This window comes from Zosterops lateralis, assembly GCF_965231275.1.
Source record: "Zosterops lateralis genome assembly, chromosome: 1".
Classification (NCBI taxonomy): Eukaryota; Metazoa; Chordata; class Aves; order Passeriformes; family Zosteropidae; genus Zosterops; species Zosterops lateralis.
This window is the reverse complement of record NC_139762.1, coordinates 123,743,489-123,768,279: the sequence shown is the minus strand read 5'-3', so window position 1 is coordinate 123,768,279 and position 24,791 is coordinate 123,743,489. Positions and strand designations below refer to the sequence as shown.

The window sequence follows — 24,791 nt, the reverse complement described above, 5'->3', positions numbered from 1 at the left end:
CTATGCATTAAGTGAGCAGTATCCTAATAAAGCAGATTTAGGTGAATTTCAGATATATATATATATATTTATATATATAGACAGATCTACCAATTGTAAACTATGGTTTAAAAGGGATAAATGGGATGGAAAAATCTTTATGCTATACTTACATATTCACAAAGCAGAACATTACTTTAACGTTTAAAATATTTTTTCATTCATATCATCTTTTCCCAACTAATTTCTACTTTGGACCCCACCAGAATTACACATTACTCATTTCAGTCTAGAACAATGAGAATAAAATATAATCTTCAGTGTAAAAAAAGGCACCCCACCCTCCCCACCCTCCTCAAAAAAACTATTCATGTCAGGTTTACAATGATGTGGAAACTACCAATGAAACAAGTGGATGATAAAAAAAAGCATTTTAATTCCCATATAACCGTAGTTCAAACTTATCAGCTCAGTTTCAATCAGCAAAAACAATGTCTTAACATTATCTTACTGTTCTATGGACAACAATAAAGCTTGTCTCTTTAAATACAACTTTGATCAGATGGAGCACCAGTAAGATTTTGTCCATCAAAGCATAATTCAAAGTTATCCACACAACTACCATAATTTAGTTACCTGACATAAAATAGGAAAAAATATACTCATTTTAAAATTAAACAAAGTTGAAAAATATGGTGACCCTCAATTGTTTTTTATACAGTACTGTCACACTGGCCTAGCTTTGTGTCATGACAAATGCTCTGCATATTTAGTCACTGTGACATAATAGTACATCAGACTTATTGTTCCAATGATTGCCTGAATTCACTTGCCTTAGGCTGGACAATACAGAGGAGTTTAAGGTGAAGGTGTAATGCCCTCCCCTCCCTATGAAAGGGGCCTAAAATCATTGGTACAATATTACAAGCTTAGGAAAAAAAAAAAGAAAAAAAAAGAAAAAAAAAGAAAAAAAAGAAAAAAAAAAGAAAAAAAAAGAAGAAAAAAAAAAGAACTATGTGGCTACGAAAATTCAAGTTTCAATGCCTCCTAGAAAATCTGAAGAAAAGAGCATAGGGAGCATATCCTCCTGAAAAGTAGACAACTCAAAGAACAGTATTTTGCTTTGGACTTTTTGTTTTTCTTTTAAAAAAAAATCCAGCAGATGAGCAAGTTAAATGTAATTTGCTTATATTAAATACTAACAACGACCCATGAAGTACAAAAGAATAAAAAATAGTCTGTGTTCAATGATGAACGATGGGAACAATACCCTTAGTGTCCAAATCACATCACATAAACTAGCCAAAAAACGGACAAGTAAGAAATTATTGACCAAAAAGTTGTTTTAATATGACACTTTCTCCATTCCTTGTATTTTTATTCTGTGTGACTGAGGTATACACCAGGGAAACCAAAAAAGTCTTGAGACAAGGGGGGCCTTAGAAGAGGGAAGAAACATTATTACATCAGATACCTTTTAGCATGACTGTATCTTTTGACTAAGTGGCACAAGAGCTACCCACGCTCTGATCAGTCTATCATCTTCATTACTGGTCATTTCTTCTGCATTATTGTTTTGAAACTGATGAATCGACAACAACCTTCTTTAAAAACAGACACTAAATTAATGCCATTAACAACTTCTCCAGTGCTTATTACCCATAGCACCTGCCAGCACAGAGCCAAAAGTTTTCCACCCGAATTTCAATACGGTGTTGGCAATATCTGTGAAACATATTTAAATGATTGGCTTTCACCTATCAGATTACAGGAGAGGTAAGGTTTGTATGGCAAAGACATGCTTGTGGAAAATGAGCCACTAGCCCAAATTAGCTTCATAGATTCACTGACAAAAGTATGAGTGGATTTGGGAAAGCTGTCTTTGTATTTCCATACCAAGTTGCAATTTCCATCATTCATGTAAACAGATACATGAATGTGTAACATAATTACAGTTACTACTATGTCTGAATAGGACCCAAGTAGCTATAGCCTATAAATAATAAAAAATACATTTTTCTTTTGATAACTGACTGTAGATGTGAGGACTCTGTATAATTCAACCAAACGGTTGTATGCTGTACAGTCCTGTGCAAATATCATAAAAAAATTAATAATCCTTTTTTTGCTATAAGGCTTTGACCCTACATTTTCACAGCAACATAACTACCATCCAGCCTGTACCATATTTCACAAGCCTTCAGTCCAAAAATTCAAACAGTCAATCCATACAATGTCCATTTGCAGCACCTTGAAGTCATATGCTCCGTCAGTCATCTAAAGGCATACAAACTTCCCCGCCTTCATCCCATCGAGACTGGTCGTTCTGTTCTTCTACATCATCACCAAGCTCCTCATCGCCTTCTCCCACTTCATTTTCTTCGTATTCTTCATCCCTAGGGAAATCTGTGTCCTGCACCTGGTCTGTTCCCTCTTGCCCTCCAGGCTGAGATTTATCTGCACAGTCTACACAAACTCCGTAACGTCGTGATCCATGTCTTATTCCAACACTGGCTGCTAGCATGAAAATCTTCTTACACACCATACACTTATACTTTTTATCCTTTTTATGCACCTGTGGAAGAGACATTTTAACAGCTGAATATAGGCATATCAGATTACATTTGCATATATTACTAGAAAACTATTAATAATAACAATAATTATCATTAATATAAAAATTTTATTTTTAACTTTTCCAAAAGATACCCAATACTGTTCAGAGTAAGGAAGGACTACTGGAGATCTGTTTACGTGTTCCTCAACAGATATGAGCTACTGCCCACACAGAAACCACCTCACTGGAGCTCAGCAGGTCACCTGTTCTGTACACAGGTGAGTGCTCTCAGTTCATGACTCCTCAGGGTACACAACAAGACTCAGAAGCAATGAGAGCAGTGCAACCCCTTACACTGCCTACAAGATAACTTGTTTAGAAAATTGCTTTTCACAATTTTAAATCCTAGAAACATTTAAGAACAAGCAAGAGTTACTAAATTCAAGAATTCAAAGAGCAAAATTCTTCTTCTATGACTTTTCCCTCCCAACACAATTAAAACCAACATCAACTTTCCAGGTCCTTTAGGTAATTTTTTGCCTTGTATTTGAGTCTATGTGTAAAATTAGAAGGCTGCTGTTGACTAACCATAAATTTTGATTTTGAATTTAGAAGTATGTTGCTTGTATAAGTCACTGAATTCAGCAACCATGTATATTAGTTATTATCTATGAAAAAATTAAGGTGAAGACTTCCTTCTTCTATCTGGCATTCCCACAACAGATTAATTATGTGCTTAAATATCTCATTTGAAGTCCCATTGAAAAAGTTGAAAATTTAGATAAAAGAGAAATTAGCACCCAGATGAGGGGAAAAAGGAATTAGGTCATGATACAAATAGTTTCTTCAGCTCTGCTGTATAATCTGTACAGCTGATACATGTGCTTTCCTCAGTCTCTAGACTCATAATACTTCACAAAGGCAGAATGTTTGAGGTTTGTTGAACTGAAAGGGGAAGGGAGGAACAGAAAAAAAAATATTCTGACTTCATGAGGGAAAGGACTCTTCAGTTAAAGCACAGAACTGCCCTGAGCTCACTCCACAGCTGTTTTCACACTGTCTGACTTCATCTCCTTTCCTGGAGGAAAAAAAATATCTTCAGCTGCAAGTCCTGGTCAGACACTGCAGGACAGAAAACTGAAGTCCCACTCTACTCCTAACAGACCAGCTAACTCCCACTGTTGCTGTCTTCTCTGGTGAGCCACAAAGGAAGGAGCATGGCCATCAATGAGGCAAGAATGCCCCAGTTCTCTCAGCCTTTCTTTGTTCGAGAGATGCTCCATCCCTTCAGTCATTTTCATAGCCCTCCTCTGGAGTAGCTCCATGTCCTTCCTGTTTTGGGGACCTCAGAGCTGGATGCAGTGCTCCAGGTGGGCTCTCATGGGGGGCAGAATGCCCTTCCTCACCCTGCTGGCCACGCTGCTTTTGATGCAGCCCAGGATACATTTGTCTTTCTGGGATGGGAGAGGACAGTGGCAGCTCATGTCCTGCCTCTCATCCACCAGCATCCCCAATCCTTCCCAGCAAGGCTGCTCTTCACATGTTCATCCAACAGCCTAGATAAATACCAAGAGCTGTCCCCAACTCAGGTGCACCACCTTGAAGAAGTGCAATTTACCCCACTCCATGTACTAATCTTTTCTGTCTATCTATAAAACATCTTGCAAAATGAGGGGATTTTTAAAATCACAGCTTGGAGAAATGTTATTATTTTATCACCACCAACATGATCTTGCTTTTATTACTGCCCTAAAACACACCTTGGGTTTTGTAGAGTATATATTATAATGAAGTCTTAATTTCCTTATAGACTAGATACGAAGTACCTTACAAAATACCCAAGACAGATAACAGTTTATCTGGATCCTCAGATAAACAAGCACTCAAGTCAAATCCTGAGTTATGCAATGTGCACAAGACAGGGTAAGCTGAACTGTTGGTTATGCTACTGGCAGAATGCAAGTCAGACAGATGTTTACTTTCTGCAGGAGACACTTTTCATTCTTTCCTAATCTTAAAGCAGATACTATAGCTTTGTCTAGTTGTGAAATAAACATTTCAGAACTACCCCAAGAAACTGTGCAACTGCTGAATTAAAAGGGTGCCCTCACAGAAAATGGTGATGCAGCATTATAGACCAAGATGTGCTGTTCTACTGCAGTAAAGCTAAGCCAAAACTGCTTTCCATTGTCTACAGAATACTTTTATACATTGCATCCCTTCATCACCTCACTTCCAAAATAATCTTGAAACTACTGTCTTCATTGACATCACATTTTCAATTAAGAAAACAACAGGCACAGTTATCCGAGAAATGTTTATCTTCATCCTTTTCAGATCAAGATAAGACAATTTACATTATGTCAAATCAGAGAACAGTTTGTTCCAACTACCGAAACACCTGAAAAACCCCATAAAACCCCACTTGTACATGTGCATACATATACATGAACACTTGAGATTACCTACCAAGGAATGTCTCTTTACATGCTCTCTTCGTGTAAACAGCTTCCCACAGATGTCACAACTGAAAGATCTCACGCCTGTGTGAATGAGCAAGTGTCTCTTTAGTGTTCTTCTGTATTTGGCTACATAATTACAGTGTGGACACTTCAACTTGTTCATGATTAAAGCAGAGGAATCACCTGCAAGATAAGAAGCCATCAGGAGAAAAGATGATGAAATACACAAAAAATACTTAAATATGTTCTACATGGTGCACAAAAATAAACAAGTGCCAAAACAATAAAGCAAAATATATGACTTTTCAAATCAGCCAAATCAGGACAATGCCTGTCTGCAGAAATCACAAACGTTGCTAAGTTCTGCTTGTACAATTCTACTAGAAAAATACTACTTGTAACCAAGGCATTTTTACCACTGAAATCTTATTTCATGAATTGAAGTAAGTTAACTACAATTTACCAATATTCCATTTTCCTAGATGCCAGATATACGAGAAAACATTTTCTTCTGGATTAGAAACCCTCTAAACTCTACAGCATTTAGACAGTCACAGTCTTCTCTCCCAACATTCTATTTAGAATTACATGCAGGAACTGTCTACCAAGATCTGACTTGACAAATCAATAAAAAGAAAGTATAACTAAGAATGAATATTGACAAAAGGAGTAGGACACTAAGAGGTAGAAAAATTCTGAAATTCTCAAAAATGAAGTAAGTTGTTCAGATTTTACCCATTTTTCTACTTTGATCTAACAGCAGAAAAAATGAAAAGAACAGAAAAAACTTCTAGAAGTAGGAATATCTCACTTCTTCCTTGTGATGGAGGCGAACTCTATACAATTTTCTCAAGGGATATATGCAAAACAAGTTTAGTACAGCTGCCTATTACTGTGTGAAAAAGAACAACACAGGATTCTATGACATGGAGAAGGCCACACAAGAATACAAAGATGATTTTGATAACAGCACACTGACTCAACTTACTACAGGTGAGAATTTATGAACATAATCATAATCATTTAGAAGCATCTAAAAAGTACTGGCTAAGTACAAGAGTTTCTAAGTTTTTTTTAATTTTCTAGTTAAGTGCAAGAGTTTCTAATGTTCAGGCTGGCAGGAAGAAAACGTAAGTAAGTGTGTTTTATGCACATGTTTGCAGGCCTGTATCTGGAGTTGCCTCCTTTGAGCTTCTAAATCCATCGAAACACGGAAGTCACATTTTGCATATTGGATCACTCATGTGAGCTGCCTGTCAGTGTAATGTCACATAATGGCTTACATGAAGAAAAGTCAGTCCTGTACAAGCAGACATCAGGGCTGTAAGAGATATGGGAATTTCATGGTTTAAGAACAGGCAGGCTACCTAAGACCTTCTAATCTCTTGACTGCTAGCGAATTTCACCTTCTGATGACCAAAATTCTTCTACTGTAAACCCCAAAATATTTAAAATAAACCATAAACCACATGTAACATAAGCCCAGTAACAGCTCAAAGTTAAAGAGGTAAGCACTACTATTAACCAGTACTTGGTATCTTCTTTTTACTGAAGACTTTATGTCAATACATAAATTGTAAGGAACTAGCAACAATTGTTTTAGATGTTTTAGATATTATGGTGTTTTCAGTATGTTTTCAGACAGAAAAAAGAATTACAGATAATTGCTTGCTTGAACTGACAGAAGGTTGCTTAATTATAGCTGCGCTGAACTAAAAACATTTATTGCAATGAGGTTTTTTATTTTTAATAGCAAGACCTATGTTGAGATATCCTTTTAAAATTGTATTTAATTCCATATTTTCACCATCCAAGTTTTCAATTTCAAAGGCCATTTATCTGTATTTGTCTTAGTAAAGGGAGGGGGAGCTATCAGGTTATTAAAGACCTCAGGTACCTTCACAGTCAGTCACAATACAAGAACTGATATAAATCACATGCTGTTTTTACTCTTCCCTACATGTGAATTCCTTTTCCTCCCTCCAAGAAAGTACATCATCCAGAAAGGAAAATGATATGGAAGAAGATTAAATAACTTCACAACCCTCTAACCGAATGAAACAAATATTAAAAGCAGCAATACACAAGATAGAGAACCCCTATCAGAGGAAAAAAACCCAACCTACTCTCCATCAGATACACTTACCATTTTCCCAAGCTTCTTTTGGCCAAGATTCTGGCAGCAATCCATACTTGAAATCACTTGAAGTGCCCGGTAGCAGCCCATACTTGAAGTCATTTGAAGTACCCGGCAGCAATCCGTACTTGAAGTCATTTGAAGTACCCGGTAACAGTCCATACTTGAAGTCACTTGAAGTAGCTATTAAAGACACATTCTTACTTTAGCTTCCGGGTTTTAATCAGTCATCGATCTAATCTGTTTAGCAAAACATATCCTTTCTCAACTGCGACAAAAAAGTTTCTAACTTTAAAATAGTAATTATAGTATGTGTTCCCATAGTATTCAACACTCAAACAAGAAGTAACCGCATTCTTAATTTCAATGAAACGTGACCCTTGAACTGTTCTCCACAGCACCATTGCTTCTCCCCATCCTGAGAAAAACTCAAAGCCTTTTTCATACTACAGGGACTTTGATGGTAAGGATATGTATTCCCTCACTACCATCATGAGGGGGCCTGAAAAGTTTTCCACTGGATTCTCTTTAGAACTGCCTCGTGCAGGACTTCACCCGGCCTGCCACAAAATAAGTATTTTCTACTAGAGGCATGAGGATTTTTTTATTGCCTTAGAATATCTCCATGGTATATATAGTGCTTTAAATACCTTTGTTTATATAAAGGATCCTACAGCTATGTCTAAATCCTTTTCTGAATAATCATCTCCATTACTCCATAACCACATTAATTCAAGAGACCATAATTACTTGGAACATAACAGCTTAGAAGACTAGTTTGCATATTCAGATTTGCTCTTAAGATCTTCCGCAGTTTACGTTGTCTTTGTATCCTTTTTTCCTCTCTTAAAAAATAAAACCATTCAGAAGTGAACAATGCCTTAAAAAGATCTAGGCTTGTTTAATTCCATACTTACAACATGTAAGAATTGCATTCAGTAAACATGGAGCCACTATTACAGAGCACAGAGAACTATAAATAGTACACAATAAAACTGCACTAAGAATTCAACAAAATCATATTTGTTGGGCAGAAGCTCTTCTGGCAACAGTGCAAATCAATGTTCCCCCCAATCCCCAAGACAGGAGTTTCTGGGAAAACATGAACTCAATAAATCCATTACTTTCCTCACAGGCAAACAGTTGTTAAATAAACAAACTGCAGTGGTAGCTGGCAGATTTCCTTTTATTTCTCTGGGTAGTAGTTGGGTCCTTACACCAGATTCCCATTGTCACCACTGTGAAAAGTCTTGGGGAGAGACGTTCTTGCTTTCAAGCATGAAACTATACATTTTAATAGTCCAAAGACTTTTTTTTTATCCCTACACTGTTCATTCTAAGGATTTTTTTTTGGGAAAGGAAATTCTCTTAGGCTAAACTCTAAACTAGAATTTCATGCAGCTAGTGGCAAGCTGCATATTTAAACACTTCCAACTTGTAGTTTTACTGGAAAAAGGTACAGATTACAAATCTTCACAGCATGAGACACACAGCAGTTTCATTTACTGTTCAGGCAGCATTACCACTGGCAGCAGTGATTTGGTCTGCAACACAAGACAACAGTTCAAAAGGATATCACTTAACAAGTAGGAAGCTTATAATTCTATCCTATCCATTAGACAATGGCAAACAACAAGCAAAGCTGGATCATGACTGCCAAACTAGACATTCCATCAGAGCTTTTAAAAAGCAGAACTTGAGTGAACGAAGAAGAGAAATAGCAGTATTTTAGTTCATCTAAAATCTACCGATTTTGCTATAAAAAGAAAGAACAGGGGAAGGGAATAAACCTTCCTCTCCCTTAAGAAACACAAAGCAGTGAGGAATTTTTTTTTTTTAATTACTGACTCTAATGTTAATTACTGACATAACTTCTGTTATGTCCAAAAGAGGCAAGAAGTCCTTATACTAATTTGGAGTGATGGACTCCAGCAATGGCATCTCAGCAGCTCAAGGAATAGAACACAGATACCCTATAGACATGCCAACTACACATTCCTTTGAGGTGAGGAGGAAGACTTCCTTCTGTAATACACAAGAAAGGATTAGTGAGGAAGCAGTGTTGTACAGTCTGGGTAAGAGCAAAGATGAGTTTATCTTAAGGCTAAAAGTCTCCAAATTACAGCAGGCAGAGGAAGAAAAAACCCATAAAACTACTTTCATAATGTTTAAAGTATTATATCCTTTCTCTATAGATTTTTCTCCCCGTACTAGAACTGGAGCTGAACATAGCTGAACAGTGAAAGGTCAGTCAGTAATAAAGTATTTTTATCACTTTTCCTTCCTTTACAGGATGAATATCTGTAAGATCCCAAGTCTTTACTGTGCACAGATGTAACATTATGCAGGGTACAGACACTATTGTATAGCTTCCTTCAGAATAAGCACACACCAAAGACTGACCATAGGTAAGAGTTGGACCAAACTAAACACATTTTGTAACACTGTCACTTTGACAATTCTTTTTTTATTTAAGAGAACATAAATTAAATTTCACTAGAAACGTTTATGTACAGAGCTAGTATTTAAGTTTGAGAGAACTTAGGAGCTCAAACTCCTACATAGTTCAAGATCTTAGCACAAGACTCAGCATAGAGCCAAACAGATTTAAGAGCTGTCATCTAGTGTAGGCAGTAGCTACTAAATCTTTCAACCTCCAGCTGGAAGAGAAGACCCACTATAACATGAAAGAACACCAGCACAGATACCACAAGAGATAAGAGGTTGCTACACATGCTTCAGTCCTTGTATACATGACTGAGTAGATAATAATTAAACCTAATGCTTATTCTTAGAATAATTTGTTGACCTAGAAAAACTGTTTTCTAGATTAAGTACACATTTAATGTGTTCAAAACAAAACCATGAGAAAGGCATCTTTAGTGTCTAACTGCTCATCCCAACAGGACAGACTTGAATTCCATACAGAGACTGGAAGCTGGAAGTACAATACCCAGCCTCTCCCTTCTCCAGCTGGATACAGAGCCTGCAGTCAGGTAAGCTCCTAGAATGAAACATATTTACAGACCCCTGTGGCTGTATAATATCTGTGTAATATCGTCTCCCATTTCTCCTCCCACCCAAGCTACTGCCCCCTGAAACCTGCTTGCAAAACCAGACAATTATCAATCAGATAATCATCATCTGACTTGTTCTGCTCAACTTAAAGCCAGATGACAGCCTCTTGCTAGGACACTGAAAGCAACTATGGATGCAGCCATGCTGGTGGACTGGGGATGGGGTGCAAAGGGGGAAAGTACAGACAGGTAAGGCAGATCTTTGAGGGGGGAAAAAAAAGCTAATTAGAAGTAATAATATCCTGTATCTCCAGATCAAGCCACCTGACCACAACTTTTCTCTGATCTAAGGTTACCTTTTTACACTTCAGTTGATTTCTAAGAGGTGTAAGTTAATAATCCAAATGTCAATTAATCTCAAACATTTACCCATTCTTCTAGCCCCTGTGTGGACAAAAGGCTATCAGTAATCTGATCTTTAATAAAAGTCAACAACAAGCAAAGCCAAAATAATAAGAAATAAAACAGAATACAAAGAAACTAATTAACGATCAGCACTAGAATTCACACTATGTTGATTTGAGAAGAGATAAGGACGCTGTGAAACAAAATGAAGTGACCGTGTGGCTTTTACACCACTAACAAAAACCATCAAAAATACTGTGAAAGGATTTTATGTTCTACTCCATTTGTTCTCAGGAAAAGGGATAAACAGAAGCCAGATAAAATGATTTTCAGTTTTGACAGCTAGAGGTAAGTGTGCACCACCAGAAAGAGAGAACATGTCTAACCCAGAAACATCCTTAGTTTGACAGGTTTCATTCTTTTTCTGCAACTAGAAATATGCTGATTCGGGAGCAGAAACAAGGATACATTACTGAGTAGGAGATGATATGGGAAATAATGAGAAGTTCACTGACAGAAGCCATTGAACAGGTCACTGCAGAAAAGGACACATGCATGTGGTGCACGGAAGGAAAAGATACGAAACTTTGCATTAGATACAGCTGTTTGTAGTGAATTTAACTTCTGTTTTCTTTGCATATATTAGCACTGGAAACAGTGTCAAAATAAGAGAAAAAGAAATACTATTTTTCACTAAGTTTTTTGACACTGACTGCTCAGCTAGATCAATTTAAAAGACAGGAAGCGGACAGGATAAGCGATTAGGCCGTGGCTTTCAAGGATTGTAAAGCAAGCAGTGGTAATCTACAGCTACAATCTGGATTGCCATTAGAGACCCGGATTTGTTGCTTATGTTAGGTAACGTGACAGAGGAAACTGCATTGCCAAGACTGACATACTAGGGAGGTGAGGAGAAGAAACTTCCTTTGGCCCCAGAGTATTCCTCACATCTTTCACCTTGCTTCTTCTGAAAAGGCTTATTCTGGAAGCACAGTACTGCTCAACTGCCTCTTGCAACAGAGGGCTCAGACACACTTCAGACATTTTGTGAACACAATGTTACTCACACTCATCCATTGCTCCCAATTTTTACTATTTTTCACTCATGAAAAAGTGGTATATTGCCGTGACTATGGACTCAGATCTAGCATCAACAACCTCTGACAGAAGACCACCAACTGCTGTCAAATATATTTGACGCTTGCTTTTCAAGTTGATTATTGTACCTTCTCTGAAAAATTTCTTCTCAAGAAAGTGAAAGCTATTTTGCTGATTTTCTCCAACAACTACACCAGCGAAACTTAGGAAAGTAAAGAACTTCCCTCATGCAGACCATTTATTTATGGGAGAGTTAATTGTTCTAATGGACCATTTTTATTTATGGAGTTGCTATCATCATCACTATTTCACAAATGAGAAAAATCAGCACTTCAGATTGGTATTTTTTTAATAAGTCAATGCATTGCACTGGGACTCAGATTTTCAGGCAGAGAAGATCTGTAGACACCATAAAACCTTCTTCCCCAACCTATTCACAAAACAAACAAACAAAAAACAACAAACAAACAAAACCACCAAAAAAGCAAATTGACAACAGTAATTCACAAAACATTGCCTGGAGTTGTGGAGTTGTAGGCTCAGTGACAGATCACATTGTGGGAATGTGAGGAGAGGACCTGCTTGTCTTTGCACTGGTCCCTGGGAGAGGTAAATTTAATGAGGGGGGAAGAGGTTGACCCTCAGATATTGAAGTGTTTTCAGATGACTTCTAAAAACCTTTGACATCTTCGATACTGGATTACAAGGGAATGGGGCAAATAAAGTGGTTAAAGGTCCACCAAGGAACTTAAATCTTTTAATCAGGGTAGTAGCTTGAGGTCTAAAGAAAATCTGACAGTTATAGTACTACAGAAAAGTAGGAAAAATATACAATTCTTTTTTCTTTTGTAATACAGTCAGTCAAGTGCGGTTTATCGCTACAATATATATGTGTCCTGATGAGTCCATCAATCTCGATTTCTTCAAATACAAAGATATCAGTCCTTATTGTAAAGCCCTAAGCAAGTTGTGTTTTGTTCCTCCCTTGCATCATGACAAAACCTGGGACCAGCACTACATTTTTGTAAGTGGGTTTAGCTGCTGTTTGTGTCCTTCTGAAAAGGAGCTGTTTCTACAGCAAGCTGGATTAAATTTCTTAAGAACCCCTAAAAAAATCAGTGAGGAACCCTCTTGTTCCACCAAGGGCTGTTTTAATCCTGTATTTGTCATCCTTTCCCTCAGCCCCAACAGAGTGCGGTGACAAGACAGCATTATGTAGCCTAAAAATCACAGTAACAAATTATACACTTGTAGCTTCATAAAGTTACTGGGATACTGCATGCAAATAAGCAATAACTCACAGCTGTGTTCTGAATCTGAGTATAGGACATTCGTACCAAAAAAAAAAAAAAAAAAAAAGGCAAAACAAAAACCAGGCCCAGATGAAAGACATACCCAAGAAGCGATGAAAATTGACAAAATCACCCCATGAACAGACATTAAGAATATGATGAATTATGTTCACTGAGCTTTTATGAACTTTTGTAACACACTGTAACACTGACTGTGATATGCTGACTGTCTGCATGGTTATTTTCACCATGGTAAATGGTTAATTGGGGGATGAATAATGGTTGTAAACAACAAAAGACTTTTTTAGCAGATTATCAACTAGGAGGAAAACACTGAGATAGGTGGTAACATAGGTAACATTCAACGTTTCAGTTAAACAGCTACTTTATTAATACAACTAAATCTGGAGAAAACTTAAGTAAAATGTAAGTAAATGTAAGAGAGTACAAGGAATTTCAAACCCATCCTAACTTTTTTAAAGCTACTTTAAAGCTCACCAACATGTTACTTTTATAGGGAAGGTGTTAAATATAAATTCATGGCAACACAGGGCGAGAGGAAGAAGCAGCTGAAATATCCTTAATGGACACGTGTAGAAAAAATCATGTTCAGCAAGGAGCAGTTTAACATACTTGCTTTAATGGAACAAGAGGGGCAGCAGATGCTTCAGAAAGCTTTTACTGTTTATTATCTAATACTGACCAACTGACCAAATCAATTTACTATAGAATTCAAGGAAGTGGCTTCAGGGATAAATTTTTCTAGTGAGAGGAGTGATCTTAAGTAGACTTCCCTTCCACCATATTTACAGTATTTATTTCCCATCACAAAAGCACCAGGCCAACCCAGATCTAAATCAAGGGCACAGAAACTCACTCTGCATGTAACTGACAGTTCATAACCACTGGTGTTATCCCCATCAGAACATGACAAAGCACAATAAGTAGAAGCTCGTTGTTTCCCGTTTAGCAACCAACGGAAGAGCACACTCCTTAGCTCTGAATGTAAGAATTTGCTGTTCTTTATTTTTCTTCAGATAGAACCATCATATCTATTACAGATGTCATTTTCTTATACATTTTTACCTCTCAGGGCTTATTATTTTTGGTAGTTTTTCATCCCCACAAGAAATTTAATCCAAAACTAAAAAGTTATTGTATAACCCGCAGGTTACTCTACAACTCATTCTTGACATTCTTCCAACTCTCCACTCCTCCCTCTTCCACCTTTTCTTTGGCATAGAGGGAGCAGTTAAAAGAAGACTTTAAGAGTGGAATCTACCTGCAAAGCAAAGAAAAAGAGCCACAAGTAGAAGAGAAAGAATATCAAAAGCTGAAGAACAGACTATGGGTGAAAAGTAAGCTATACCAAGCCCTACTTCAGTCACTATTCTTGTTTCAAACAATATGCATGCAAAAACTTAGTAAAAGTGAAGGTATTATTACAAAAATATTAGATACGGCTTTCAAAAGAACTCTGACACTGACAGAAAATATAATTATGTACTTGGGAATGTATATGCTGTGCTCTGAAAATACCAAATAGATCACTAGTTGACTAGCATTTTAGAGCTCAGTAAAATAAACTTCCACCTGCAGTCACAGAACTTTCAATGGTTTTGGACAGATACCAGAACACACACTCAGTATGCTCTGTCTCCAATACAGTTCTTTTCATCAAAATGCTACATGGATGTATTTTGTAATTTAATTCTTTAGCATAGCAAGTTACTGGAAACATTGATGCTTCTGTCAAAAAAAAAAAATTAACAAGGACTAAACATACTGCACTGCCCATGTCCTCCGCTACTTCCCCAAGAAATCTTCACAGCACACAAATGAAATTCCACAGAATCCAAACAACTATTTTCACCTGTTGTTGATGCCATCATACAGTAGACATATTCTCTAGATTTCCATCAGTAAAAGACAATATTTACCTCATATAAATCATCAACAGAAATCACATGTTAAATTGTGTCAGAAATTTGGTATTTGTGCAGCCAATACACACATCCTCAGCTCTTGCTCCAAACTCTCTGTTGTCCTTTTTCATGGCACTGCACTAGAGCAAGTAGTGTAGCCCAGCACGGACAGAACTGTGCTGGTGCTGAGGACTCAACATCCCCCACTGCCCACAGCTAAAAGTGCTTCACTTAGGCTGGATCTAACCTGGTGCTGTGGACCTGAGACATATTAGCAGCTGTCATGTTCCTGCTTCTATCCTCGGCTCAGCCAGAAGGAATCCTGTGCAGCCTAACAAAGCTCAGCCAGTAAGACAAGTACACAAAATTCACTTCACAAGCACACACTCCCAAGTAAAGCTAAAGCAGAGCTACCCAGAGTTCAGAGATGAAGACTAGAGATAAGTAACACCCCCAGGCACTGGCAGAAGTCTCCTCAGCACAGCTGCTTCTCCAGAGCTGCTCTGTTGTGTCACACTACTGGCTAAGCACAGGAAGGTCTCCTGCGCTGAAGAAACACATCCCCAGTCCCAACCCACACCACCCTGCACTGGCACGTGTCACTGCAGTGCCCAGCACTGACAGCACGGCCGGGAGTCCCCACGTTCCCCCTGTGGGGCCACTGCTCATCTGTGTCCCCCAGCCCCAGGGGCAGGAGCAGAGCAGGGCCCTTGGATGAGACGGGACACCCACAGCTCCGTGATGTCTGAAGCAGGCAGACATTTTAAACTGCTTTAGAAAAAGACACAGCTAAAGAACTTTGTTCCAACTGTGTCTCAAATTCATCCCTAACTTGGTTCCTAAAGTGAGGAAGGTAAATGATAGTACTTCAAATGCATACATTAACTATTCATACAGCATAATAATTTAAAAAATAAAACCCAAAAGTTACAAAGTCAGGTACTTCAGTCAATGCTTAATTTTCAAATGATATAATGGATGTTAAGCAGTATTTACCTGCTTCTTCTTTAATAAATGACAAATCTTCTTCTGGATATGGGACTGATGGTTGCAATGCTGAGCAATCTTCAGAGTTCTCTTCAGTATTGGGTGGTATATTATAAATAAATCTCTTTGCAGTTTGGTTTTTCCTTCTTGCTTTTCCAGGTTCTTGAACTGATTGTCCCTGTGCACCCATGTCATTCCACACAAAAACTTTTCCCTCACCTTGAGATTCATTTTCAGCCATTTCAGGTGAGCTGTCCTGGACCCAACTGCAGTCATTCATTTGGTAGCTTTCCATTTGGCCCTCATCAATAGGGTAGGGATCACTCTCAGTTTTTATGCTACTTGCCAAGTTGGTAAGGTTTCGTGTTGCCCAGAAGCTGGCAACTTTTTGATCCCTTGGAGATAAACCATCCCTACTAACAGATCTTCTGTTGTAATCCACTACAACAGTCTCTGGAGCTTCTGATTTTATACTTATGTTTAAGGCATCTTTAATGAAGTTGCGGCAGGACTGGACAACCTCCGTCATCTGAAGGTAGCTGGCCACCGACATCACTTCAATGGCATTTTGGCTCGTAAGCACGAGGTTACCAGAGTATAAGAAGTCCAAGATGACAGAAAAACCTTGAACAGCAACAACGTCTAAATAGGTAACAGTGGTTTGGTTACGGCTTTCTTTGTTTGTAAAGCAATACAGAGTCTTAAAGAAGCGGCTGCCTGCAACCAGGATGTTCTTGTGAGCTCTGAAGACCCTCCCACTCACCACAATATTAACATCACAAAGAATGCCTTTCTTCCTCTGCTCGTTGAGCTCTTGCAGGAGCTGATAGCAGTAAGAGTTCTCATTTGGCCTGCTGTTAAAATCACAGTATCCTTCATTATTCAGTTCCGATGGTAACTCTGCCTCCTGCAATTAAAAAAACCACACAAACATAATTAGCTCTTAATAAATGCTCTCCTTAGTTCTTCAGCACTATAATAAAGATATGAAAATAAACTAAAGAAGATAATTTCAATCAAACTATTTTTTTGTTATTTATGTTCTTGGTCACAAAGGCAGACAGGAATACGTAATTAACAAGATATTTCTGAAAACTAAAAATCATGCTCTCATTCTGTACCTTCCACTCCCAAGTTTGAAACAAACAGAACGAGTAGATTTGCCTTGCGGGCAAAGAAAGAGAAATTTCAGCCAAAAGTAAGGAAATACATAGGTGAGTGTGAAGTACTTGTCATTCCTAACCCACATATAATAAAGATTCAGAAGCCTCTCTTTCCAAAGATTTAATTATATGACTCTTACATATCCAATCCCTTGTTCTTCCCCAGACATCTCCACTTAAACAATTAAGCAGAATCCTGATTAACTGATTCAACATTTTCTTCATGCTGAGATATGAATACATAGATTAGGTCTGTATGTCCCAATCTGTCTTAAATGTTTTAAAGCAAACATATTGCTAAAGTAGATATAACAGCAAATATATTTCTTATACAGTTTTACAAATTAAGCATTTATCCTTTGCTTTTTAACTGCAGCAGGTTTAGGATTAAACAGTGTATCACATGACAAGCAGACAAAACACTGCAGATGCCGAAAAAAACCCTGACTTAAGCTTCTATTACAACACTTAACTCAGACTTTTCTTGAAATAAACCTCCCAAACTTTCCAGCAGCAACACTGGCCCAATACTTTTTACACACATACACAACCTCTTTAAGATGTGATCTCAAACACGGCTTCAAAGTTTTGCTAAAACCTTGTATATTCCGACAATCCAACACCAAGGCATAATTCATTATTAAAGACTAGTTCAGACAGGGATAAGTCAAAAGATCTGAATTGGATTTTAGAGGACATAGAAGACTTCTAACTCTATGTTATTTATCTATGTTTAGATAAAAATGATTCAGAGATGCTACAAAGCAGCAGCGAGGAGAAAGCAGAAAACACAGACTGGCATATTTGAGACCATACTTATATGGGTTGACATATGCTGCCATCAAGAGCAGCAACAATGACAGTCTGTTTCATTCTACATCTCCAAGATTCTCTCCTCTTTCCTAGCAAAGAAGGAAAGTTGAAAACTGGATAGCTCCAAGCCAAATCATTATTTTCTTCTCTCATCTTTTAAAACACCTCACTGGTTAGAAAGCTAGAGATGGTGTTAAAGCTCACCTGCCTCAACATTACAGGTCAAAATCAGCATTACAAAGGTAATGTTGTCATGAGCCCATAAGCCATGCTGGGGCTAAAATACACGTTGCAGGAAAGTAAAACTTTTAATTTGGGACTATTGCAGAAACCAGCTACATATATTTTTAAAACTTTCCACCCCACTGGCATTACTGGATTAAATCAGTACTCATCTCAATTTATAACCCTAGTGTGGATCATTGGAGTGACAACTGAGGTTGTAACTACATCTATAATGATGTTTACATCTATAAGCAGTAAATAAGACTGAGAATAACCAAAACAGGAACTGTGCCTTTCCAGCATCTCCTGCAGAGAAATTTCAGTTTGCTGTCACATTCAAGTTGCTTCTGAATCTCTACCCTTCTCAGAAAAGCACCTCATTGAAGAGGAAGAAATAAAAGCAATTGGGCTTTTCATGAAAACAAGCAATAGATCTTTCCCCAAACTCATCTTGATTTTTTCTGTGTACTTTCTGACACACCCCAAGTACTCCCCCAGACCAAGGCTGTGAAACAGTTTGCTCCAGATGTGGGACAGCTCAGGCTGTCACATCAAGTTCTCAGCAGATTTTGGTTCTGGACAAGCTTCCTGTCACTTCAGCAATGGAGCATTGCATAGTTTCAAAACACTAATTACACTGACATTGGATCAGTTTAGGATGAAAATTACGGTACCCTAAAGTGTTGTCACGCTCATCAATCATCAGTGACTTGCACCTCACACAGTAAATGTCAGGTAGATGCTATGATAGCTGCCAATTTCATTCTGAGAACACATTAAATTCTGCATAAAATTTAAAAAACAACCTGCAGCAGTTCTTTTCTTTTGACAAATGTCTGATTAAATAATGGAGATAGAGTACATTTTAACTAAGCAAGTATAAGTACCCAATCAAGCTGGGACAAAAAATAAATTGGTATTTACAATGTGGGCTTTTTGTTTCCTGAGAACACGATGAGCCAGCATGGTGAGGAGGAGCTGCAGATCACAAATGTGCTAAAGAAAAACAAGACTGGAATCTTCATTACGACAAGACCAGAAGGTTGAGTGGAAAAACGAGATATTATGCAACCTGTGTCCAAGCTATAGGAGTGTTGGAAAAAGATCAGTCAGTATCAGCTTTAGTTACTACTAAAGCTTTAGAGAAATGGGTGCATAAACATTTCTAACTGCACTACAAAAACCGTTTCACTTTTGATACAGTACATCAGTTAATCCTCGTGTCGTAACTCAAACGAAGTCCTGACGTCTGAACAGTTACCAAGTCTATGTACACCAAGAATGACAAGTAGAACTGACACTTATGAGAAAAATGAATACAATTCTATTACTTTAAGAGATTTAGACACTGATACAGAAAAAATACAATACAGTTCAACAGGAGGCAAGGTGCAGAAGACAGAGGAGAAAGTGCACTTGCAAACTTCTGCTACTTACATGACACACCATCATAAGGATTCTGGTTTTGTAATGAGAACACCAAACTAATGATATTTGCTTAGATGTCAATTATAGTTTCAGAATACAGACCCCATACTCTCATCAACTAAGCTACCTTGACACCAAACCACCTCATTCTTTAATAAACACTAGTAAGAAATAAAAGATAAAAATCAGCACAATTTAATTTAAATTTGTGGGATCTTCAGTGTCCTAAGTCAAAAACTTCTCTCTGTGGGTGAAATCAAGAAGTGCTGTAACAGAACAGAGACTGCTTAAGGAAACTAATGCTGGGCTCAGTTTCAAACAGACTTCTCTGAATACACACAAAGATAAATTTCTATTTTATATGTATAATTCATTAATTAAACTTGCCCAAAAGCTAACAGGAGCAGAAACAGATGATCAAAAACTGCTGCTAGAAGTTTAGTTTTCTTTCTCCTACTGTTCCATCAGCATACTCTGTCCCTGGGAGGAAGAACAATGAGGGCAGGAAGATTCCATCCTAACCACAGATTCCATCTCAGCTGCATGTATATGAAAAGTAGTTATGCCACATTTTTTTAATCCCTTCCCTATTACCATACATTTCTCTAGAGCAGTTCCCTGTGCCTCCAAATTCATTCTTACTCTGGTAAATGGATCTTCTAAAAAAGTAGCTTCCTATCAGTAGCTTCTTAACCACGTGCAGCTACAGAGGAAAATGATCTCAAAATACAGTTCCATCAGCTGCACATGATGCTCCACTGTTACTGTACACACACAGCATCACTCAGACAACTCAGTCATTTCAAACTATTGCATTAATTGCCTAATATCCAATTGAGTAGTTTGAGGTTTGATAGAAACACCACATGAAAATACACTAAATGATAGTCTTTACTCTGAGGCCTGACTTCCTCCTCAACTTCTTTGCTCTGCTGAAAGTCAAGAAGTTAACTCTAGAACACTGCAATGTAACTCTAACATCTGAAGCATGACTTCCATTCATCACTGCTCACATAATGCAAACAATTCCAGTTCACATGGAAAAAATAACACATCAAAGGCCTTCCTCCTCTTGGAGAGCTTCTGCTTTAAACCAACATGCCTGTTAGACTGGAGAAAGCTTTTCTGGCAGTATTTCCAAAGCTTAGCTTTAAATTATGTCCAGAAAGAAAATACTTTAAGAAGATGGTTTGAGGGGAGGAACCCCCAGCAGCCAATAAATCTGCATCTTATGGACACAAATTCATCAAAGAATTAGAATGTTTTGCTGTGATTTCCCAGTAAGCATCCATTTCTTAAGATTCTTGCAACACGATATCTGTTTAGTCTGTTCACTAAAAAAACAAAGGTAGTTTCAAGATGATGATAGATTTCCTTAAGCTTTAATGTGGAGAAAAAATATTTTAAAAACTAGAATAGAAAAAGACTCAAGAATTTGGTCTTAGAAAGAAGCATAGGCTGACAGCTCAATACCCTTGAATTAGAGCAGCTGCAACCACTTGTGATGTATTTTGGCATTCCAAATTAAATGTATCCCAAAAATAAACTGAAATCATCACTCGTTTCTTCGCGAGTGTAATATCCAACAGACCTACAGAAATTTCCACTGCTTTACTGTCTTAACACCTACAATTTCCTTTCTGTGCTGGAGTGGTGGCACTACGCCATATGTTTATTAGCAGCTGCTAAACATGCCCTGCAGTTGAGGCTTGTCAAGTCCATAATGCATGTGTGCTGTCTCTAACACAAAGGCTGAAAGATCTCTCCCAAGTTTCATTAAATCTAAACGGCTTTGCTGCCTCATTATGTATGTTGGAAATACGGTCAGGGTACAAATTACCTACTTTTGTTCCAAGTATCTGGTATCATGGCATTTAGAAAAAAATGGGGCTATTGTTTTGGTATTAATTTAAACATATGTATCAAAAGAAATTCAAGTGCCATTAAGAGAATGAAAGGATACGGAAATTAAACATAGAAGGGAAAGAAAACAAAGATTCCTAATCAGGTTTTTGATAAAGAAACTGTAACGTGAAAGTGTGCCACAAAGAACAACTACACTGACTCCTGAAAAACTGTAATTCCTTCCCTCGTGAGAAGTTTTTAACTAAAAAGTAATTGCAGAAGGATGCACAAAACACTGTTTTCCACTTAAAAAAAAAAAATCAATCTCTATTTACAGCTACCTTTGTCCCAACCTTATCTTTAGTACAGTGCAGAAGAACCACTGACTCATCTATCCTACTGTTTCATTTATTATCACAGTTACTACAAATATTTTTTTCTCAAACTATCAGTGGTATAAAAGCAGATTCATTTTTACAAATATTCCCATGACAATGAAAGGTCTTCAAATAAACACTTAGATCTTCAAATACATACTTACATCAACCTGTAGGCTACTGTGATAACAAGCCAATATTGTCCTCCCTTCCACTCTCCCAGTGTTTAATAGTTTTACAACACATTCAGGGTAAGAGGACAGAAAGGGAAAAAAGTAGTTAACTGAGAAGGGAAAAACATGCTTGGCATAGCTTTTATTTAAATATAGCTAAAATAGAGTGAGAGAAGCTTCCAAGTGTGGCAGGGATTAGCAGCATCCACTAATGCAGGAGGCTACACAGTGACAGAACTTACTTCTGCAGAGTAATCACTCACACATCAAAGTAGAAACTGGGCAACAAGACCATAAGGAACATGCTTAATATAATGCAATAGCATTATGCAGAACTGAAAGGTTTTCAAAGATATGAAGAAGTAAAAGAAAATAAGAATGAAAGTTTCTTAACTAGAAACAACTAATTGAAAGCAAATTTGGCTAAAACACTGCAGAGTGAATAGCAAACCTCATAAGAATGAAGAAAACCGATAAGATGACCTGCTACCACAAAACATCTGTAACAGTAGTTACTATGAAACTACACTCACTGAAAAGGCATTATTAATCACCCTGAAAGGTGAATGTTGCATTTGTAAATCCAAAAATAATATTTTGGATAACTTTGTATTTGTGCACTATAAGGTTTCCCTTCCAGTCCTGCAACAGCTTCACACACAACTTGCATACATTTCCCAAGTAGTTCTAAGAAAACTATCCTTCACCTAACATTTTAAGGCATCCTGTAATCTTGATATCCTGCCCTACCATTCGACTAGCAGCTCTTGTCCAAGGTACCCTGAGCTCCTTAGAGTGCTCGAGTAATAACCTCAATCTAACTACCGCATTGTATTTCAGACTCCAAATAAAGCCACCCAGCCAAGGTGGGTGTTTTAATTAAAACTGAATTCTAAACGCAGAAAATCGGAGTGATTAATCATTTAATTCCGGCTAACAGCCGAGCAATTCGAGGACTAGCCTAACCTGCAGCAACACCAGCAGCGCAAGCATCCCTCGGAGAAAACGCTACAGAAGGCTGTGGATTCAACACAAGTATTCTTTTTTAGGGGCTTTTCATCCACACGTGTTCTAGGGCAAACCCTGCCTCATTCGCGAAAGCAGCCAAGAATCGCAGTGATTTGAAGTTCAGCGGGGAACGTGAAGAGTTTCACTACTCCTACAGCGTTAGGGGAGCGCTGGCATAGTAACACGGCTTTCAGGAAACCACATGTTTATCTCAAACACACACCAAGCGATTGCAGGCTTCTTGCTCAGCAACTCAATCTGAAGCAACGCAATCGGGAGAAAAAAAAAGATTTCAGCGCGAAAAGAAGTTAAATACACAGAGTTATCCGATTAGCACCGGGGCCGAGCCATTCCGATTTCACGCCGCCGAGCCCCCATTTCACAGGCGGCCGCCGGCCGGACACTGCCCTCCCTCCGCCTCTACCGCAGGAGGAAGTTGTACTGAGCCTGTTTAAATCAGTGCTCTGACACTGGGATTCCTATGCAACTTTTTTTTTTTTTTTTTTTTTCCCACATCGCCGGTTTATCTTCACGAGATAAAGACGAACTAACGAAAGCGGCACCCGGCAGCGCCGGAGGGATAACGGGAACGGAGTTCAGGCACACACAAACAACAGCCCGCGCTGTGTCCGTGTGCCTGCCCACATCCAGCGGAGAGTCACCTCAAATCCCACGGGGGGCTGCTCTCCCGCCGGGCAGCGAGCACCGCCAGCAGCCATTTAAAGGAGTTCACCCCGCGGGCACAGGAAAACCTCACCTATGCCAAGGGGAGGCCGGGATCGCCCCTCCATCCCTCCTTCCCTCCCGTCCCTCCCCGTGCGGTGCGGTGCGGTGCCGTACCTGCTCGGCGCTGCCGGGCTCGTTGAGGCGATGCTCGGCGGAGAGGTGGTGCCGCAGCAGCAGAGTGCGCTTGTAGTTGCGGGTGCCCTTGCAGAGCTCGTCGTGGCCCCCGGGCAGGGGCGCGCCGGACATGATCAGCTCGGGGGGCGCGGCGGCGGCCACGGCCGCGGTGCACCAGGCGCAGGACATGAGGCCGGTCTCCTGGCAGTAGTAGAGCCACGGGAACTCCTTGAGCCAGGAGCCCTGGAAGGAGATGTGCAGCTTCTGCAGGAGGGACTTGGGCCTGGCCAGCGGGAAGTGCCGGATGCTCTCGCCCTCGCCGCTGCCCTCCGCCTCGTCCCCGCCGTCGCCCCCCGACCGCCGGCTGCTGCTGCAGCTGCCGCCCTCGGCGCCGCTGCCGTCGCCCAGGCTGCCCCCTTCGCCGTCCTCCTCGTCGTCGCTGCTGTCACTCAGCGAGCCCCCGTCCTGGACCAGCTCCTTGCCCTCCAGCAGCCCCTCCGTCTCCAGCCCCTCCGCGCCCTCCAGCTCCATCTCCTCGTCCGCCCCCCGCCCATTGAAGTGCTTCCGCGGCCAGGCCGCGGCCTCGCAGCCATTGTTGGCGGCGGGGTGGGCGGCCAGGAGCCCCCCGCCGCCGCGGAAGGCCAGAGTCCGGCGGTTCCTCTCGGCGAACATGGGGCCGGCGGCGGCGGGGGGCGACGCCGCCTCCTGGGGCAGCAGAAGCTCCTTGTCCTCGGCGGCGGTGGCCTCCAGCTCCTCGGCTTCCAGCCCCTCCAGCTCCGCCTCCTCGTCCGCCCCGCGCCCGTTCAGCGCCTCGGCGGGGTCCTGCCGCTCCCAGGCCTCGGTCCCCGCCGCCGAGGCGGCCGCCGCGGGGGTGACGAGGCCGCCGCCGCCGCGGAAGGCGAGCGTCCGCCGGTTTATCTCCGCGAACATGGCGGGCGCGCCCCGCGCCCCCCGCCCGGCCGAGCGCTCCGTCCGCCGCGGGAACGGGGCGGGGGAAAGAGGCGCCCGGCTGCCGTGCGGGGGCGGCGGCCGAGAGAAGCGAAGTCCGGCCGCTCGCTCC

At 39.9% G+C, this 24,791-nt stretch overlaps 1 protein-coding gene across 1 annotated transcript; it reads right to left on the bottom strand.

The window, feature by feature from the left end:
• Positions 1-338: 338 nt before the first annotated feature.
• ZBTB10 (zinc finger and BTB domain containing 10) lies at positions 339-24,767 on the bottom strand. The gene is made up of 5 exons (XM_083875222.1): positions 23,732-24,767; positions 15,869-16,766; positions 7,145-7,318; positions 5,006-5,181; positions 339-2,554 (listed from the first exon to the last, which is right to left on the bottom strand). The coding sequence occupies exons 1-5, from the start codon at positions 24,659-24,661 to the stop codon at positions 2,249-2,251; spliced, it is 2,484 nt and encodes an 827-aa protein (XP_083731348.1). The 5' UTR covers positions 24,662-24,767; the 3' UTR covers positions 339-2,248.
• Between the last annotated feature and the right edge of the window lie 24 nt (positions 24,768-24,791).